The following is a 16,296-nucleotide window of genomic DNA, read 5'->3' as shown; positions in this document are numbered from 1 at the left end:
CCAAGTCACGCGGGAGCCAGAAACAATGGGCCGCGAAGACCAAGTAGAGGAGCGTGAAGTCCTCGATTCAATCTTCCCCGATGAGATTACAGGTCAGTGCTAGACGGTGGTTGGATATCCTCATGCCTTCAGAAAATGTTTGACACCAAGCCTGACTCCGCCTCCTAGACATTTCCGAAACCGCATATAGAGTATCGATAACCCTCGACAACCCCGAAAATGATGCCGAAGAATCCGAGAAGCCTGTGATACAGCTGGAAGTCTCATACCCCGAAGATTATCCCGATGTCGCCCCAGAACTCAACATTACCTCCCCACCAGATGCGCCCAAGAACCCCAGGTTAGACGTTCAAGAGGACCGCGACCGGCTCCTCGAAGCCTTACAGCCCACTATTGAGGAGAACATGGGAATGGCCATGGTATTCACACTTGTGAGCGCATTGAAGGAAAGCGCGGAACTCCTCATGGCGGAGCGCGCGAACGCCGTCCAAGCAGAAAAAGAGATGGCCGCAGCTCAGGCCGAAGAAGAGGAGAACCGCAAATTCCAGGGCACACCAGTCAACCGGGAGACCTTTTTGGGGTGGAATGCACGGTTTCAAAAAGAAATCCAGGACGAGGAGCAGCGGCAACGGGAGGAGAAGGAAGCAGAAGATAAGAAGAAAAAGTCCGGGAAGGAAGAGAAGAAGCTTACTGGACGACAGCTGTGGGAGAGAGGGTTGGCTGGTAAGGGCGATTATGATGAAGAAGGCGAGGATGCTCTGCCGGCAGTGGAAAAGCTCAAGCTGGCTGCTTGAATTATCAAAAGTTACACATAAGAGTTGATATCAGCCATCGGTCTCCTTTGAAGATATTGCCCCTGGTCTAAATTCATGGTCATTATACACCGACATTACTCACTAGGCTACGTTGCGTAGTATATATTGTTATTCTCCCCGGAACCATTACCCTAATTACTTGTCAAGTGGCTGAGGTAGGAAGTCGACCGAGATATAACGATTAAGTGGTCATATTGTACTAAAATGGGGTATCATTTGGTAATAGGCAGTCGAACAAGTTAATATGACAGTGAGACAGGTGGGGATAAGTCCGGACCTTGAGCTCGAACAGGTGCCGAAATGGTGCATGGTGGATGGATAATGCCAGTATGCAAAGAGATCAACTCTGTTCTTCTTTCTCCATTTCTTTGGCAGCCAATTCTCGCTCCCGAAGTACAACCTGCCACATCTTCTCGGCAAGTTCCCGATTTCTCGTGTCTGACTCGACGATTCTGTTTTGGATGTGTTTCAGAGACAACTTGACCCCCTCGGCCCATGTGCACTGTTCTTCCGTGTTGGTCAAAAAATCCCAAGCATCCTCATCCATGGCAAAACGAAGTTCTGATTGCAAACGGTCTCGGTCAACAATGCGTTTCCAACGTGTTTCAAGTTTTTTCCGTATAACACCGCTGAGATTCCGCGGTTGTGGCTTCTTAATGCGCAAGAAGGGAACTCCTCGTGCACTGACGAGGACCGGGATTTTCCGTTTCCCGTGCACCAATGGCCTTGGTCTGAGAAGAATTGAAGGGGTATCGGGATGCCGTCGATGCGTCGCTTCTTGGAAGCTAATAGACTGTGCCTTTCGGGATTGCTTAGAGGTTAGCGGCTTCGGAGGGTTCGCCTTCCGTGCCTCCCGCTGTGAGGCACTATTTCTCTCTTTTATGGCCTTGGCTTGTGCGAGGATCGTGGTGAGTCGGGTAATATCTCTTTGACTCCCTCTAGATGCGGAGTGAAGCAGATCTAGGGACTATTCTCGAACAAATCCTCATATTAGCATAAGTCGGGGTCAGACGAGTTCTGGATCCAAGGACGCACTTCATAACCAGCTTTCAGAGCATTGTTCACCTGAGTCGGGCTCTGCATCTCCTTGTATCTTCGAAATCTTTGCTTGACGAGAAAGCTGGTCTCGCCGAGCCACGGCGCGCTACCGGTCGATCGGGAACATTGTCGGAGAAGGGCTCGATAGAGTGCCAAGCCTAGGTCAAACAGACTATTAGCTGATTACTGGAGGTTGAAAACCCAAAGTCTTCTTACAGGCAAAGCGATGGGCCCCAGAATACTTTGGTACCACCACTCTGTGCATTCCGTGAAGTCGAGGATGCGCGCTCCGAGAAATTAAGTAGGACGGCATGTGATGATATCAATTCCACGTGACCACCCCGACCATTCTGAAGCCCATCGGGCTTCTCAAAATAGCCTGCAATAAGGACCAACTCAAAGGAGAATCTGAATGCAGCGTTATATGGAAGCTTCTCCAGTATACGTGTGCCAATATGCATGGGTTGCAGGGAAGGTCACACCATGATGCAATAAATAGCAGACCCCGATCCTTTTTTCTTAAATCCTTCCTCGAGAATTGATATTAAACCCCATAAAAGTCCAAAATGTAAGAGCATGTGACGGGACATATTATTAATTCGAAAGAGGACCAGCTACAACGACAATGGGTAGAACCAGAGCAGGAATTGGCCACCGAAGAAATAAGATTGGGCTTCCAAAGAAACCGCGCCGATGCTGTTATGCAAAGACTGTACATGCTCTAGGATAATAATCACGAAAAAAGAACAAGAAAAAGAAGCAAGAAAATTGAAGGAAAACCGCGGTACTCCGGATTCTGAATGGGCCCTATAGACGAAATGTAGGCTTTAAAAAGTCGAACCCTCCGGCGGCTGCGGCAGTTTCTTATGCTGAGGAAGAGCCATATATCTAAATAATGAGAGTCAGTAAAGAACTGCATCTGGCAGCCTGGGGAATTATCTTACCTGCGAAGCTCTATGAGAACGGTCTCCATGGTATTGTCTCGCTTCCACTGCGCAAGGGTGGGAAGCTTGCTGGGGTCCACCTAGCCATAGAAGGATCATTAGCAACCCCTCTCTTATGCTGCAGTGCCCGCTTGACTTGATATTTACCTTTCCGGAACGTGGATCAACACAGGGCAGATTGACCTGTGAGACAAATTGAATGGTTGGAGGGTTATCGGGGTAGTCGGGTCCGCAGTGGATGTTAACGCTGTATATCCGATTCTCATGGACGCTCTGGAATCCTCATTTAGTGTCATGTACATGCGACAGTATCGGAAAACGAGGCAGGGGACCACGAACGTGAGGAGGTCCGAGAATTGTTCCGTTCCAGTTGCTCATCATCATGTCCTCTCCATCAGCGAGACCATATGAGCAGGCCTCTGTAATTTGACAAGGATTGGTTAGCATACAGCCCACTGTTATCGGGAACAGAGGGATCACACCTGCGCCCAGGCCCTTTTCTCCCTTTTCCAGCTCTTCTAGGAGCCGAAAATTTCTCGGAACCTTTGCAGTCATTATGAATAGAAAGGGAAGAACTCTGTTCAAATGGTACCGCCGACGTGAGGTGGTGGGGTGTTCGTCAAGAACAATAATTAGAGAGGGGCACTTTCCTTTGCCGCCCGCCAGCGCTGGACCAAGCACAGTCACGTGCGATACTGATCTTATCGGGATTCTTGGCGCCTGGAGATGCCACGGGGATTGTTGACTGCGACACGGATTCGCTGACCCAACAAACCATTGACGCGACTCGCAGAATTGTGAGAGCTGAATGCCACACGGCTCCCATTGGTGCCTTTACTAGCTACTCGCGAAGTTGCTCACCGGCCTGTGTCCAAGAGCTCCCTGTACGGGTGACACGGGACCTTCGGCCTTGGGACAGCAGCACCGGCCATGCGTTAATGCGACCATTTTGTGTTGGAAATGTCCTCCCAATTCTTGCAAATAGAGCTCTCAAACCTCATCCAAGAGTCGCGTCGAAAGAACTCTGACTTGCGAAATGTGAGCTCATCCCTGGCCAATCGCTAGCTCCAACCCGGCGACACTAACCAAAGGAATGTAGGCCGCTGAACAGTCGCTCAATGAGCTAAAAGCTCTACCCTCGACATCTGAAGCACAAATCGCAGCAGGTATGATTGTGTGCTGACTTGAGCCTGCACCTAGCTAAGTAGTTATCTAGATCTTGTTCGCAAACCGACTTTTGTTGAGCCATTCATCATTGCCTGTCATACTCGACATGCGAAACTTGCGGGGATTGGGGTGATCTGTCTACAAAGACTGATTGCATCTCGCTCATTGCCTTCTCATCGTTTAGAGGACGTATTGACAGGCCTAAGAGAGACAACGAACTTGAGTTCGTCACCGAGAATCCAGCCAAGTATTGTGCATGAGCTGCTAACACGACCTAGGTCTGGATATCCAATTAAAAATTTTGCAATCGCTACCTTCGCTACTGCAGTATTACTCCAACGAACTCAGTGGAGAGCTCCTCGCAAACACTTTAGAGATATGCGCAACTCTCCAAGCCAGTAAAACGATCGCGGTCAGCAGCACTGCGGCTGCCACCCTTCAGCAGCTTGTGGTTTTGACATTCGAGAGAGTGTCAAATGAAGATAGTTAGTCTCAGAAGCCTCCTCTCTATCTTCCTATCAGACCGGGCTGACCTTCGTACTAGGACTTCCTAGTGACGCTAAATCTAGCACTACCATCAAGGTTGATGGCAAAGCTGTAGAATTGGGTCAATTTGCCCACGATGCTCTACAGGTACGTCCGTATTCCAAGGCTCCCCGGTACCGTTTCTTCTGCTGATATTCCTCCAGGTTTTGGATGACCTTTGTCGTCTTATAGACGGGGAACCATTGCAATTCTTACGCCAAAGGACTCTGACCTCGACCTTCGTGCTTGAGCTTATTGAGAGTATTATTCTCAATAGCGGTCGTCTCTTTGTTGGCCATACCGAACTTTCCTACGTGTTACGGGCTCGCCTAGTTCCTTTGGCTGTACGGTGTCTATCAGAGCGAAACTCATTTGCTCAGACCGTTCGGGTTTCCAGAATCCTGCTTGTGCTTCTGAAACGTCACATGTCTCTGTTGCCTGCAGAATGTGAAATGATATTCGGCCTACTGACTCATTTACTTGAGCCAGATGGAACAGCACCCTGGAAGCGAGTGCTGTGCATGGAGATTTTCCGAGGCCTTTATACTGAGCCAGGTGTTGTACGACTGATATATTCGCTGTACGATGGCGAAGACGGTAGAAAGAATGTTCTTCGCGATCATATGGCGTCTCTTGTCAAGCTGGCTTCTGAAAAGCCCTCATTGATTGGTGTCAGCAACCAATCAACAATCCCATTGCGTGCTGAACACTCAAGATCTGCAACAGAGGATCAGATTACCCTTGAGACTGGCGGTGTGGCGGGCGTCATTGGATCAACAGTCCCTCCGACCGAGACCAAAGTCCCGGGAATCAGCAACCAGTGGAGTGTGGTTCGAACGCCTTATATTGAGCTCCTTGACAAGACAGACCCACCGCTCCCCCCGGAGACTTATGTATATAGCTTGGTGCTCAACTGCATCAGCAGCTTTGCAGAAGGACTGGCAAAGTTTATTCTTCCGCTCACAGTTCCAGACTTGAAACAAAAACGGAAGACTCGATTGATGACCGCAGAGCAGGGGCCCAACTCGGCAAGGTCTTCCCAAGATCTTCAGTCACCGGATGGATTAAGAGCTCAGACTGCTTCGCCATCCAAGAAGTCCCCCGTACCAACAAATCCTCTGGATCTGCATTCACACATCCAGTACTCTGCAATCAAATCCTGCGCCGGGATTATTGAAAACTGCTGGCCCGCTGTTCTTGCAGCTTGCTCTACCTTTCTACATGCATCTCTTGACGATGACTTCTACCACAATCTCGTTCGGGCATTTCAAAAGTTGGCTCATGTGGCAGGTCTCCTTCGGCTATCTGTGCCTCGCGATGCCTTTCTGACAACTCTCGGGAAAGCTGCTATGCCCGCGAGCACAAGTGGTTCCAAAGCGCAGAGCCCTGCTACTCCAACTGCGAGTGGTCCACAGTACAATGATAGTCCTCAGAAGAAACAGAAAGGTGCAGATCTGTCTCGTACCAACTCGCTTCCGGTCGAGTCTTCTGGCTCCTTGGCCGCAGAAGGACCCCCGGTATCTTTGAGCACTAGAAACCTCCTTTGCCTGCGGGCTTTGGTCAACCTCGGAATTGCGCTAGGCCCAACATTGGACCAGCCGGCCTGGTCCATTCTGCTCGAGACACTGCAGTATACTGGCCTAGTCATCGGGATATCGTCGAGTGCAATGGTGAAATCTGCTAGTGCAACAGGCGAAAATACGGGCGTCACAGGCAACGATGTTCCCACAGCAAATCTCGGAACGGAGGTCATTGCAGTACAAGCAGCATCAACGAAGATGTTCGAAAGCACCAGCGATTACCCAAGTGCCTCGTTCCAGGAGATGTTACTTGCACTGCTGAATCTTTCTGCTTTCACGGACCAAGACCACCAGCAAGAACAAGCCCCGGAGGTGTCTGACATTCCTCGCTCCCCACAATCCTCCAGGCGGCCTGGGCGGTTACACCAAAATGCTCGGCGGGTGTCGCATACTGTCGGTAAATCCAGAATGCAAGATGAGGAGCTCAAGTTCGTGCTGGAGAAAGGCAATGAACTTGCCAGAGCGAATCTTGAAAGACTATCATCGCTGAACGAAGCGGATAATAGAGCATGGCAGCTTTTGACGCACAGCCTGATATTGACCTCCGCAAACACTGCGATCAGCCCAAACCTTCGCCTACAGGCAAGTAGTATCCTGAATTCATTGATCTTCTCGACAATGAAACCTAAGGAGGGCGATGATGAAGAGACACACAATAAGGTCCAGACAAGAAACCTGCAGACACTCAAAGACCAGGTGGCCTCCCTGTACTCGTCTGATGGCGCATCTGTCAAGTCTCTTCCCATCACATTGATAGAAATTCACGAGCAGAGCCTGGAGATCCTTCAAAACATCCTCGAGCAATACGCTGAGACCTTCGTGGGTGGATGGAGTCTGACCTTTGATTTGATATCTGGTGTCTTTGAAGGGGTTGCCAGGGCAGAAAATGGTGACCAGCTCACTACCAAGACTGAGCGCAGGACATCCGCTCTTCCAGCCGGACCTCGCTTGGTCCGCGCGGCATACAAATCATTGCATCTTGTTGCTTCTGATTTTCTCTCTCTGCTCCCTGCATCCTGTCTGTTAAGCTTGGTGAACTCCTTTTCGAGCTTTGCTTCCCAAACGCAGGACTTCAACATTTCGCTTTCAACTACCTCGTTCTTCTGGAACGTTTCCGACTTTCTTCAAGGACAAATCGAGAAATTCTCGATTGAGAGTCACGTCGATGTCACTGTCAGTGAAGAAGAGCTGAGCAGACTCGCCTGTGATGCAAATTCCTCGATTTCAAGGAATTCTCTCTGGCTTTTACTGTTGCTTCGCATTGTTGATATCACAAGAGACTCAAGAACCGAAATCCGAAACGGTGCAATCCATACACTTCTAAGGATTTTTGATGCCTACGGTCAACAACTTTCGCCGAAGGCGTGGCGGTTATGTCTCAACAGAGTCCTTTTCTTGATGGCGGAAGATACCGAAGCCACGCTAATCCAGGTGAAGACGAATCAGGGAAACACGAAAGACACACTCAAGTCCTGGGTCGAGTCCACGGTTGTGATGGTCAGGGGAATCTCAAATCTAATCACGAGCTTTTTTGATACCATTGTGAGCGATGAAAAATTTGACAAATCATGGACACGATTCCTGAAATACTTGCAAGCTTTGGTTGATTTGCATTTACTGGAGTTTAGTGAAGCGACTTTTGCCAGTCTGTCAGCTATCCTTCTCCGAGTGCAGTCTTCTAGCGGTCTTAGCAAGGATGCTCTTCAATGCGCCTGGAGTCTGTGGGCGAATGGCCATCCCGCTGATGACGAAACGAGACTCAGCCTGGATATACCCAATCAGGATGCTGCCTTGGCCTACTTGCAAACCTTTCAGCAGGTCTATCGCCTTTATAAAGACCAGTTGACCATGGCGTATATTGAACAGGTTCTCCACCATTTGCGTCTGCTTGTGTGGAACTCAATATCTCCACCCTACTATTCAGACGTTGACCGCCAGTCTGCCGTTCAATCTTCGGTCATTGACTGCATCAAAACACTCTGCTTGGAGAAAGAGGAATCCCAAGGAGCGATACTCTTGTGTCTCGCTGATTTGTCTGCTTCGGCAATTTCGCAATGGAGCCTTGACAATGACTCAAGGAAGCCGACATTTCTCGCCTTCTCAAAGAACGTTGTCGACCTTGCTAGTTGGTATGTGGCCGAATTCGGGATCAAGCAAGACATCTTCACGAATGGTGCACTCACAACAATGCTTGATCGGCTTGGTGTGCCTATTGTGCAGAAATACACTTGGCAAGGCAAGGAGCGGGAGCCCTTCCTATGGCAGAAGGCGACAACTGCCTCTCTAAATATCCTCCAGGTCGCAGTGCCCTATGTGGAAAGGCACTATACCGAAAGCAATGAGGCCGAGATAGCGCGCTTCTGGCAGTGTGTCGTTAATAGCACTCATGGCATTGTTTCCGCGCGCGGCTTCCAGGCTCAGCAGTTGCCAAACACACGCATTGTGACGGACGAGGCCTTCGATATTGCAGCATTCACCCGCCTAAAAATGCTCATTCTTCCGTACTTGGGAGCTTCTGCAATCGCCGACTCTGTTCGCCGCGAGTTTGCTTCCGCACTTTTCCACTCCTCATTCATTTATGCCCCTCGACGTCTCGATGTCCCTTCTGCCCCGATCGAGAAAAATCCTCTCAAGGACTTTTATAGAATCCGCCCCGGGCGCACCTTCGACCCACCACCGACTTTGCGTCCCAAGATGGCCTATGCTGTCGTGGACACACTCTCTGAGCTTGCAGCATGTCCTGACCCCGAAGCCTCGACTGCAAATGCGCAGGTCCGACTGGCTCAGTCTATATCCCCCTATCTCTTACTCCGCTGTGCGGCTGCGCTCAAGGCCTACATTGCTGATCAGCCACTCCGTGGTTTGATGCCGCAGCCCACACCAGCGCGCAAGGCACTGCTGCATCTTCTTGTTCATATGGTCCAGCTCAAGAGTGAGCCATCCGCTATTCCTGATCCACCTGTCATCAAGACTGTCTCAGCAACAGCCGACATCGGGGACAGTTCTCCACGGCACTATCGCAAGCACCTGGAATGGCTGTACCCGCTGATTGTGAAGGCAATACAGGTTGCTGGCAAGGAACGTGATGATGGACAGGTCCTCCAAGCTCTCAGCAATGTGTTGCAGGAAACTGGTCGTTTCTGAGGTATTAAGATAGAGTGTTGGAGAGGTGCAGCGGGCATGCAGGTTCAGAGATATGAACAAGACATGTGCGGGTGTACCGTGGAGCCGAATGTACTTTTTTTTTATCTCTATGTATCTAGTCCCCTTTTCTATCGACAGGCATCATGGAATACGGGTCTTCTTTCCAAGAGTTGCTAAACTAAGCTTCCGCCATTGTGCAGCGTCACATTGAGGATGCATGGATGATAGATGGTTAACAAGAACGGTAGACTACAGAGTGATATCGTGACATGACCGTAATCAGAGGAATGAATGATTGGACCCCGAATGGAATGTAGAGGAGTTGGGCAGAAAGTGGGTATAGAAGCGATACGAACAACCTGACACAAGGTATTATGCCGCCGGGGCCGACACGGGTGGGTTACTCGGGAGTTGGGGTTGAGGCTGCTGTTGTGGGATAGTCGTCACGTCTCGTCCGGGGCCAGCAGTCGCAGATCCTGGCGGCAGAGCCTGCTGCTGTTGCTGAAGGAGGACCTGTTGCTGGATTTGCTGCTGCTGTGCGATCTGCGGCGTGGCGGCAATCTCGGGCGCTTGTCGGTAGAGGGCGATCTCGGATTGTTTGAAATACCGGCGGGCGTCTACATGAAAGACATTGTTAGTGACCAAATCCTACACGACAAGGATATAACATAGTCAAGTCCGAGTCCAAACTGGTGGAAGCGCCATGCGAGATGGATGCCAAGTCCGGTTTAGCGTGGGGGTTGAGTCGGGATCCAGAGACTTCGTGGGATTTCCGGCCGGCCCGACCGTTTTGATCCCAATAGCCGACGGTTATTGGTAAGATATGATGAAACCCATCCACAACACCGTGGGGGTATGAAAGGCCATCATTTGTTGTCATCCGCACCAGCAGGACCAGGTAACGGGCATATGAGGTTATTGGAAGCAATTAACGCACCTTCATCAATCAGCACCAGGCTGAGATAGTATCTTGTCGAGTACTTCTTGTTGACGTCGCGGAAGGTGGGTGTCAAATCGAAACCGCCAAGGAAGAGACGGATGGGAATCGTTTCACCTGCCACTCGTCAGTAAGGCGGGCGTTTTGAACATGTCATTTGATCTCGGTGCGATCAAATTTCAAGGTCTGGATCAACAAAATTCAAGGGCCATTCTGTCGACAGAGAATACTAACCTCTCGAAGGCGAACCGTCCATGATCTGAGCCTCTGTTAGACATGTCCCCGCGCTGATATAAACTCCCCGCAGACAAGGCGGGCAGGTCACATACCTCGAACCGCACGAGCGTTTCACTCTCATTATATTGATTTGGAGGGGAGCCAGTGGTCTCCCGCCGAATAATGGAAAGCTCCATATGCTTGATCTTCAGTCGCACGAGCAAGAAATAGATGCGGCCGACAATCACGTCCTTGAGGTGATACTTGGATTTGGAGTATTCGAACTCGATATGAAGACAATCCTCAATGCCGACATCCATCTTGATTGGGCTGTTGGTCTCGGGCGGCATCCGGTACGAGTACACCCAGAGGTCCTTCTCGCGGATCACATCGGCCATGCGCCGAGAGACAGTGACGCGCACAAAGTAGCGCAACTTCACATTGATCCCATTGTACGACTCGTATTGTTTTTCCACGTTCTTGAAGTTGAAAGGGAAGGTCTGGGGATGCAGCAGCTCGCCGGGCGCGGCGAGTTCCTGGACCAACGAGAGGAATTCGTAGTGGTTGCCTCGATCGTAGAACATCTCTACACGGCCGGTATGGTTAGCTCGGGATCTGGATGCCGGTGTTGAGGATGCGCATGCGCACCAATTGTGCCTATGAACTGCACCTTGATCCCGGTGTGCTCCAATCGCTTGCCATCCTTTGGTCTGATTGTCACGGCGCCCTTGACGGACTCCCCATCCATGTAAAGAGGAACCCGCTCGCGGCGGCCCTTATCGAGCTTGACATCGACGGTCTGGCGGTTGTCGAGGTCATCAAGGACAACGTCGATATCGACGGGGGTGGAAAAGAAGAGGGAAGCCATGGTGTGCAGCGCAGAAGTGCCTAGGTCGAGCTCACGCGGTGATCCAGAACGTGGCCTCGCTGCTTATGTAAGACCCCGCAGGCAGCGGCTTTCACACCTCGCAGATGACAGACAACCTCTGATTCTTTTGTTGCTCATGCTTTACAATGATATGATGTTTTCAAGGGAGTTCTCATCCACAGGCCTGAAGTAGTGGTCTTCCCTCTCCTTTTTCTCCTACCGTGATCCACCGTACTCGCCACTCAAGCGCCAGATGGGACCAACGTGACAGGCTTTCGAAAGCTCTTGTGGCCATAATAAAACAACGGCTGAATTCACAACTGGATGTTCTCTTTTTTTCATGCGTTTTGCAAGAGACTCGGCCCCCATCCAAGTTGGGTGCCTCGCTGCAAGCATTCGTACTTGCTGCCGTGCGTGCATGCCGACAAGGCCAGAACCTCGCTCGGGCAATCTTTTGCTGGTCCCGCAATGTGACATATTAGCAACGGAAGCGTGTGATGCCTCGCGGCCCGCATTGTCGAGATACGTGAGACTCGCATCGATTGCAAGCAAGTGGTAGTTCTGCTTATGGTATGTTCGGCAGAACATCCATACTCAGGCAGGGCCATCGACACCTTGCTTGGCACTTCGTCATGTTGTCAGTCCTTCCTGCTGGTCTTTCCTAGATCCTGACGGACCTCTCCGCGGGCACTACAACTATCAATAACATCCATATGCCTCATTTGCGCCTTGATTGTCGGACCCAAAGCGGCGGTGTCTTAGCGTGGGGGTTCCAGGTTGTTTACCGCCATTAGTCAAGTTACGGGCCGTGTACAGTGACATCATGCTTGCCAGCGCAGCTTTCGGGAAAGTGCAGGCGTTATCATGGGAGTGGACTGAGGGCCATCTCTGAGGAAACCGGCCAGCATTCATCCACCGAAGACGCAAAAGCACGGCATGTATTTCCCCAACTCCGAGTGCCCCGGGCCTCCCCTATCGATCGATCTCCCGACTCCACCGAGGCTCATCCCACTCTTCCTCCACTCGGGTAATGGACACGGACAGCGCAAGCCAATCACCACCGCCACGGCCGGACTGGCCTGCATTCCCCCACTCGGCCTCTGGTTTCTTCATTTTCCCCGTCGACCCACCGTCATACTTAAAGAGTAGATGTTTTTCCGGGCCTTGTTGCGCGACTTCTTTTCCTTGCCCTTCGCCTTTGCCTGGTTTCCCAACATCACATCACCCCAGGTCCTTTCTAAAAACACCCAGCATTTCTTCTGGTGAACACCAAACAACCTGTATAGGGCTCCCAAGAACATCCCACATCCGTTCCGTGTACCGCCGCCGCGTCATTTCGTCATCCATTGAGACCCGGCCAATTTTCTTTTGCTGGGTATCCATCCATCGCCAGTGGTTCGCTGATAAAAGAACCACATCCGCAATTCTTCTGCTCAAGCATAATGCTCTCCGCTGGGGAACGGCCCCAGCCACCACCGGTTACGCCTGCCATAATAGATCCCTCCCAGGTGCACGTCATGCCCGGCCTGGAGCGTAACGTCACGTCGTCCACGACCCCCTCACATAATTCCCCCAAGCCGATGCCCGTCCAACATATTTGGGTTGTCACCGGCCCCGCCGGGTGCGGAAAGAGCACAGTGGGCTGGGCCTTGCAGAAAGAATTGGAGTTACCCTTCTTAGAAGGCGACGATGTATGTTGAAGCTGTCGCATTCCCTCTATGCCACAACCGGAGGCTATACAAGAGAAACCAGTCTAATCCGAAACATCCCACAACAGTATCATCCTCAATCCAACAAAGCGAAAATGGGCAACGGCATCCCGCTCACTGACGAAGACCGTTGGGATTGGCTCATTTCCTTACGCAAGGCGGCCATCGAAGCCCTGTCCCCGTCCGAGGCAAACAACAACCATGCTCCTGCCGGCGTTATTGTCGCCTGCTCCGCACTGAAGCAAAAGTACCGTGATGTCATGCGCGTGGCTGCCTATGGCTCCCCCTCCGTCCAGATCCACTTCATCTACCTCCAGCTCAGTGAGGCCGTGCTCATGCAGCGTGTCAGTCAGCGCCAGGAACATTATATGAAGAGTGGCATGGTTCGTTCCCAATTGCAGGCACTTGAGGAGCCACAAGGCGAGTGGGATACCATTACGATCAATGTGGAAGGTTCTCAGGAGGAGGTGCAGCAGAATGTGGTGGATGCCGTGACGGCCAAGCTTTCTGAATACCCATGAGGGCCTTTTGCGCTAGATCGTCCCTCTGTATGACTGCATTGGAGAGGGTCTTCCCCTTCATCTGGTGTCCTGGGAGTTTATGAATACTCTCTGGAATGGCCCGCTCCCTGAGCCCTTGGTCATGTCGTTATTCTGGCGTTTTATTCGATATGGTTTGCACTTTGTTACTAGCGTGGTTTTCCGGGTCTGCCGAGGCCCCTCTCTTGATAACCCATACCACAGACGAAAGACATAGCAGCTATGGCTATGTACTCAATAGAATTCGTCATTTCACACCCGTGTACAAGCTGTTCTAGGATCGTTGATCGATATATCTCTGCCTGGGATTATATCCATGATCAGTCCCGGCATTAGACCACTGGCATTGAATATACTTGATTAAATATGCATGTGATGGTCTATGCTGCTCCGAATACATCTAGTCACCTCATGTTCAGGAGCATTAGCTCCGGCGACTCAATCAGATCTCGCACCCGATTCCCCATGCGCGCCATAGTCGCTCCATCGATAACCCGATGGTCTGCACTCCAGCTGAAGTTCACCATCTCCCCACGGGCGACCTGACCGGCCTCGTTAAAGATCGGCACGGACCTTGTCCGCCCAACGCCCAGGATAGCCACCTCCGTCGGGACAATGACCGGCGCGACATAGGTCCCGCCAATATTACCAATATTCGAGACGGTGATAGTGCCGCCGTTTAGCTCCGCCGACGTCAGTTTGCCAGCTTTGCCAAGGGCGCCGAGCCGCGCAATCTCGGACGCGATGTCGAAGATCGTCCGGCTCGCCACGTCCTTGATATTCGGCACGACGAGCCCGGCGGGCGTGTCCATGGCGATGCCGATGTTGTGCTTTGCGCGCATGATCAGCTGCGGCTTGTCCGGGGTGCTCGTGTCTACTCGTGCGTTGAGAATGGGGAAGTCGTTCAGCGCGAGGGAGACGGCTTTCACGATGAAAGGGAGGAAGGTGATTTTCTTGGGATCCCGCGCGTCGCCGGCGAGCTTCTTGCGAATGGATGCGATGTCGCCGGCGTTGAGTTCGTCGGCATAGAGGAGGTGTGGCGTGTTGAGGGATTTGGTCATCGTTTTGAACATGGCGGATTGGATTGGGGTCAATTTTTCCACGGATTCGATCTGTCGTGTATCTGGCGTAGGCAATGACGCGGCTGGAGCATCCCGCTGCTCTACAAAATTCAGCACGTCTTCCTTCATGACTCTTCCGTCTTTTCCTGTCCCGTTGATGTCGAGGATGTCGACTTTATGAGTCTTCAGTAGTCCCCGCACAGCCGGAGTGGCTAGGGATGCGTGTTTCGATTTAGGCGTCTCGACCAGCGCCTCTGGTTCTAGTTGTGTTTGCGGAGACAATTCAGCTGCTTGGGTTGCTGCCACAACTTGAGACTCCGGGGTCGACGGGGCCGTCTCTGGCTCTGCGCTCGCCTCATGCGGCGGATTTTCGTCTGGGTATTTCCCATCCTCCACCTCGATGTCACACAGTGCCTAAGGAATACAGGCGTCAGAGATGATATGATTGAGGTGGACGAGGTGTTTCTGCAACATACCATTCCAGTTGGGACTGTGTCGTCAGCTTCAAAGTGGAGCTTCTTGATGACGCCCCCATACCTTGAAGTAATCTGCACTTATAAGCATTCCAGCTCCGAAAGGAACAGGCCGAGAAGAACTGACATCGTCAACAGCCTTATCCGACTGATACTGACACAAAGGCTTCCATTCCTCAATATGCGCGCCTTCTTCCACATACCACTGGATCACCTGGACCTCGGTGATACCTAGGGATCATCAGCAACCGACTCTCCCGATAAATCCGCTCTCCATGCTCTCCATGTCGTGGCTTACCTTCACCGACGTCCTTCAGAATCTGCGACTTGATCGCCCATAACGACCTCCCTGCGTGGAGCCCGCGGCTGGAGACGGGCGGTATGGGGTACCGAGTGCGGAGAAGACTATGGGGTCGACAGGGCCGCAAGACGCGGGGAATGGTGCCCCCGCTACGCAAGAGGCTCATAGTTGAGGTCCTGCAAGGAAGAACGAAAGAAAAGAAGTCTCGAGAGTCTGTATCCGATGAAATCCAAGTCGATGGGAACGGCGCATGAGCGTTTATCAATGCAGCAGATTGCGCCGACGGTAACCGACGGTAGCCACGTGATCCCCGCATGTCGATGCGATCATCGCGGCGAGATAAATGTGCAAATTGTGGGAAATGGAAATTCAGAGGTTATCAGAAGTATAGCCCTAGTTGTGTCTTTGGCAGCGGTCTTTCCAGTCCTCAAAGGGTTGGTAGGTGCTAGGGATATATCTATATTATTCTACCTACGGGGACCATACGAATCTATACTTTTCCCTGTGCATCATTTACTGAACCCTTGAACGATATATATTAGTCGAGAAAGTATGTATGAAATAAGGTCTAGTAATGACTCCAGTTTATCCTCTAGCAGAATAACAATCGTCTCATTTAATACGCCCTGCCGTAGGAGATCCAACCAAGAGAACAAAAAAAAAGTAAAAAGTAAAAAGGAGAACTTGTTTGAAAAGGACTAGAAAATCAGCACATTTCTTGCACTGGCTGAGCTAATGGAGCCTGCGTTGAATTACGCTCTGCATGGACCAAATCAGATGCACTAGGCTTCGCCAGTCGACAAGCCTTCTTGATGAGCTTGCCCTGGTGGTAACCAACCAAGACAATCATCGAGAGAAACATATAACAAGCAAGTCGATCGTCGCTTTTTACTCCTGTGCTTGGCTACCGGATTGGGAATATCTGATATCTGAACGGAATACGGGCCTTTTCTATACCGCCAAAATGGTTCCAAGGTTC

General features: G+C 51.2%; 6 protein-coding genes across 6 annotated transcripts; 3 read left to right on the top strand and 3 right to left on the bottom strand.

Moving 5' to 3' along the window:
• Positions 1-25: 25 nt before the first annotated feature.
• Positions 26-794, top strand: N7459_009586 (RWD domain-containing protein; the record flags this gene model as incomplete). Its single annotated transcript, XM_056948754.1, has 2 exons — positions 26-92; positions 169-794. 2 exons carry the CDS (start codon positions 26-28, stop codon positions 792-794), a joined length of 693 nt encoding a protein of 230 aa, XP_056795979.1.
• A 361-nt stretch (positions 795-1,155) lies between these two features.
• Positions 1,156-3,352, bottom strand: N7459_009585 (uncharacterized protein; the record flags this gene model as incomplete). Its single annotated transcript, XM_056948753.1, has 7 exons — positions 1,156-1,782; positions 1,851-2,025; positions 2,070-2,261; positions 2,798-2,877; positions 2,945-3,070; positions 3,137-3,216; positions 3,280-3,352. The coding sequence occupies 7 exons, from the start codon at positions 3,350-3,352 to the stop codon at positions 1,156-1,158; spliced, it is 1,353 nt and encodes a 450-aa protein (XP_056795978.1).
• Positions 3,353-3,757: 405 nt separating this feature from the next.
• On the top strand, positions 3,758-9,213 carry N7459_009584 (uncharacterized protein; the record flags this gene model as incomplete). Its single annotated transcript, XM_056948752.1, has 6 exons — positions 3,758-3,835; positions 3,897-3,963; positions 4,014-4,187; positions 4,243-4,449; positions 4,509-4,597; positions 4,654-9,213. 6 exons carry the CDS (start codon positions 3,758-3,760, stop codon positions 9,211-9,213), a joined length of 5,175 nt encoding a protein of 1,724 aa, XP_056795977.1.
• A 372-nt stretch (positions 9,214-9,585) lies between these two features.
• N7459_009583 (vacuolar protein sorting-associated protein 26) lies at positions 9,586-11,234 on the bottom strand (the record flags this gene model as incomplete). Its single annotated transcript, XM_056948751.1, has 5 exons — positions 9,586-9,830; positions 10,151-10,267; positions 10,385-10,409; positions 10,480-10,952; positions 11,015-11,234. 5 exons carry the CDS (start codon positions 11,232-11,234, stop codon positions 9,586-9,588), a joined length of 1,080 nt encoding a protein of 359 aa, XP_056795976.1.
• A 1,442-nt stretch (positions 11,235-12,676) lies between these two features.
• On the top strand, positions 12,677-13,464 carry N7459_009582 (gluconokinase; the record flags this gene model as incomplete). The annotated part of the gene is made up of 2 exons (XM_056948750.1): positions 12,677-12,925; positions 13,012-13,464. The coding sequence occupies 2 exons, from the start codon at positions 12,677-12,679 to the stop codon at positions 13,462-13,464; spliced, it is 702 nt and encodes a 233-aa protein (XP_056795975.1).
• A 422-nt stretch (positions 13,465-13,886) lies between these two features.
• On the bottom strand, positions 13,887-15,483 carry N7459_009581 (uncharacterized protein; the record flags this gene model as incomplete). The annotated part of the gene is made up of 4 exons (XM_056948749.1): positions 13,887-14,957; positions 15,020-15,091; positions 15,144-15,247; positions 15,315-15,483. The coding sequence occupies 4 exons, from the start codon at positions 15,481-15,483 to the stop codon at positions 13,887-13,889; spliced, it is 1,416 nt and encodes a 471-aa protein (XP_056795974.1).
• Between the last annotated feature and the right edge of the window lie 813 nt (positions 15,484-16,296).

The sequence above is a fragment of the Penicillium hispanicum genome (assembly GCF_028827665.1).
Source record: "Penicillium hispanicum strain IBT 35686 chromosome Unknown utg000008l_segment0_segment0, whole genome shotgun sequence".
Lineage (NCBI taxonomy): Eukaryota > Fungi > Ascomycota > Eurotiomycetes > Eurotiales > Aspergillaceae > Penicillium > Penicillium hispanicum.
Note: the sequence above shows the minus strand (reverse complement) of the source record. Positions and strands in the feature narration are given on the sequence as shown.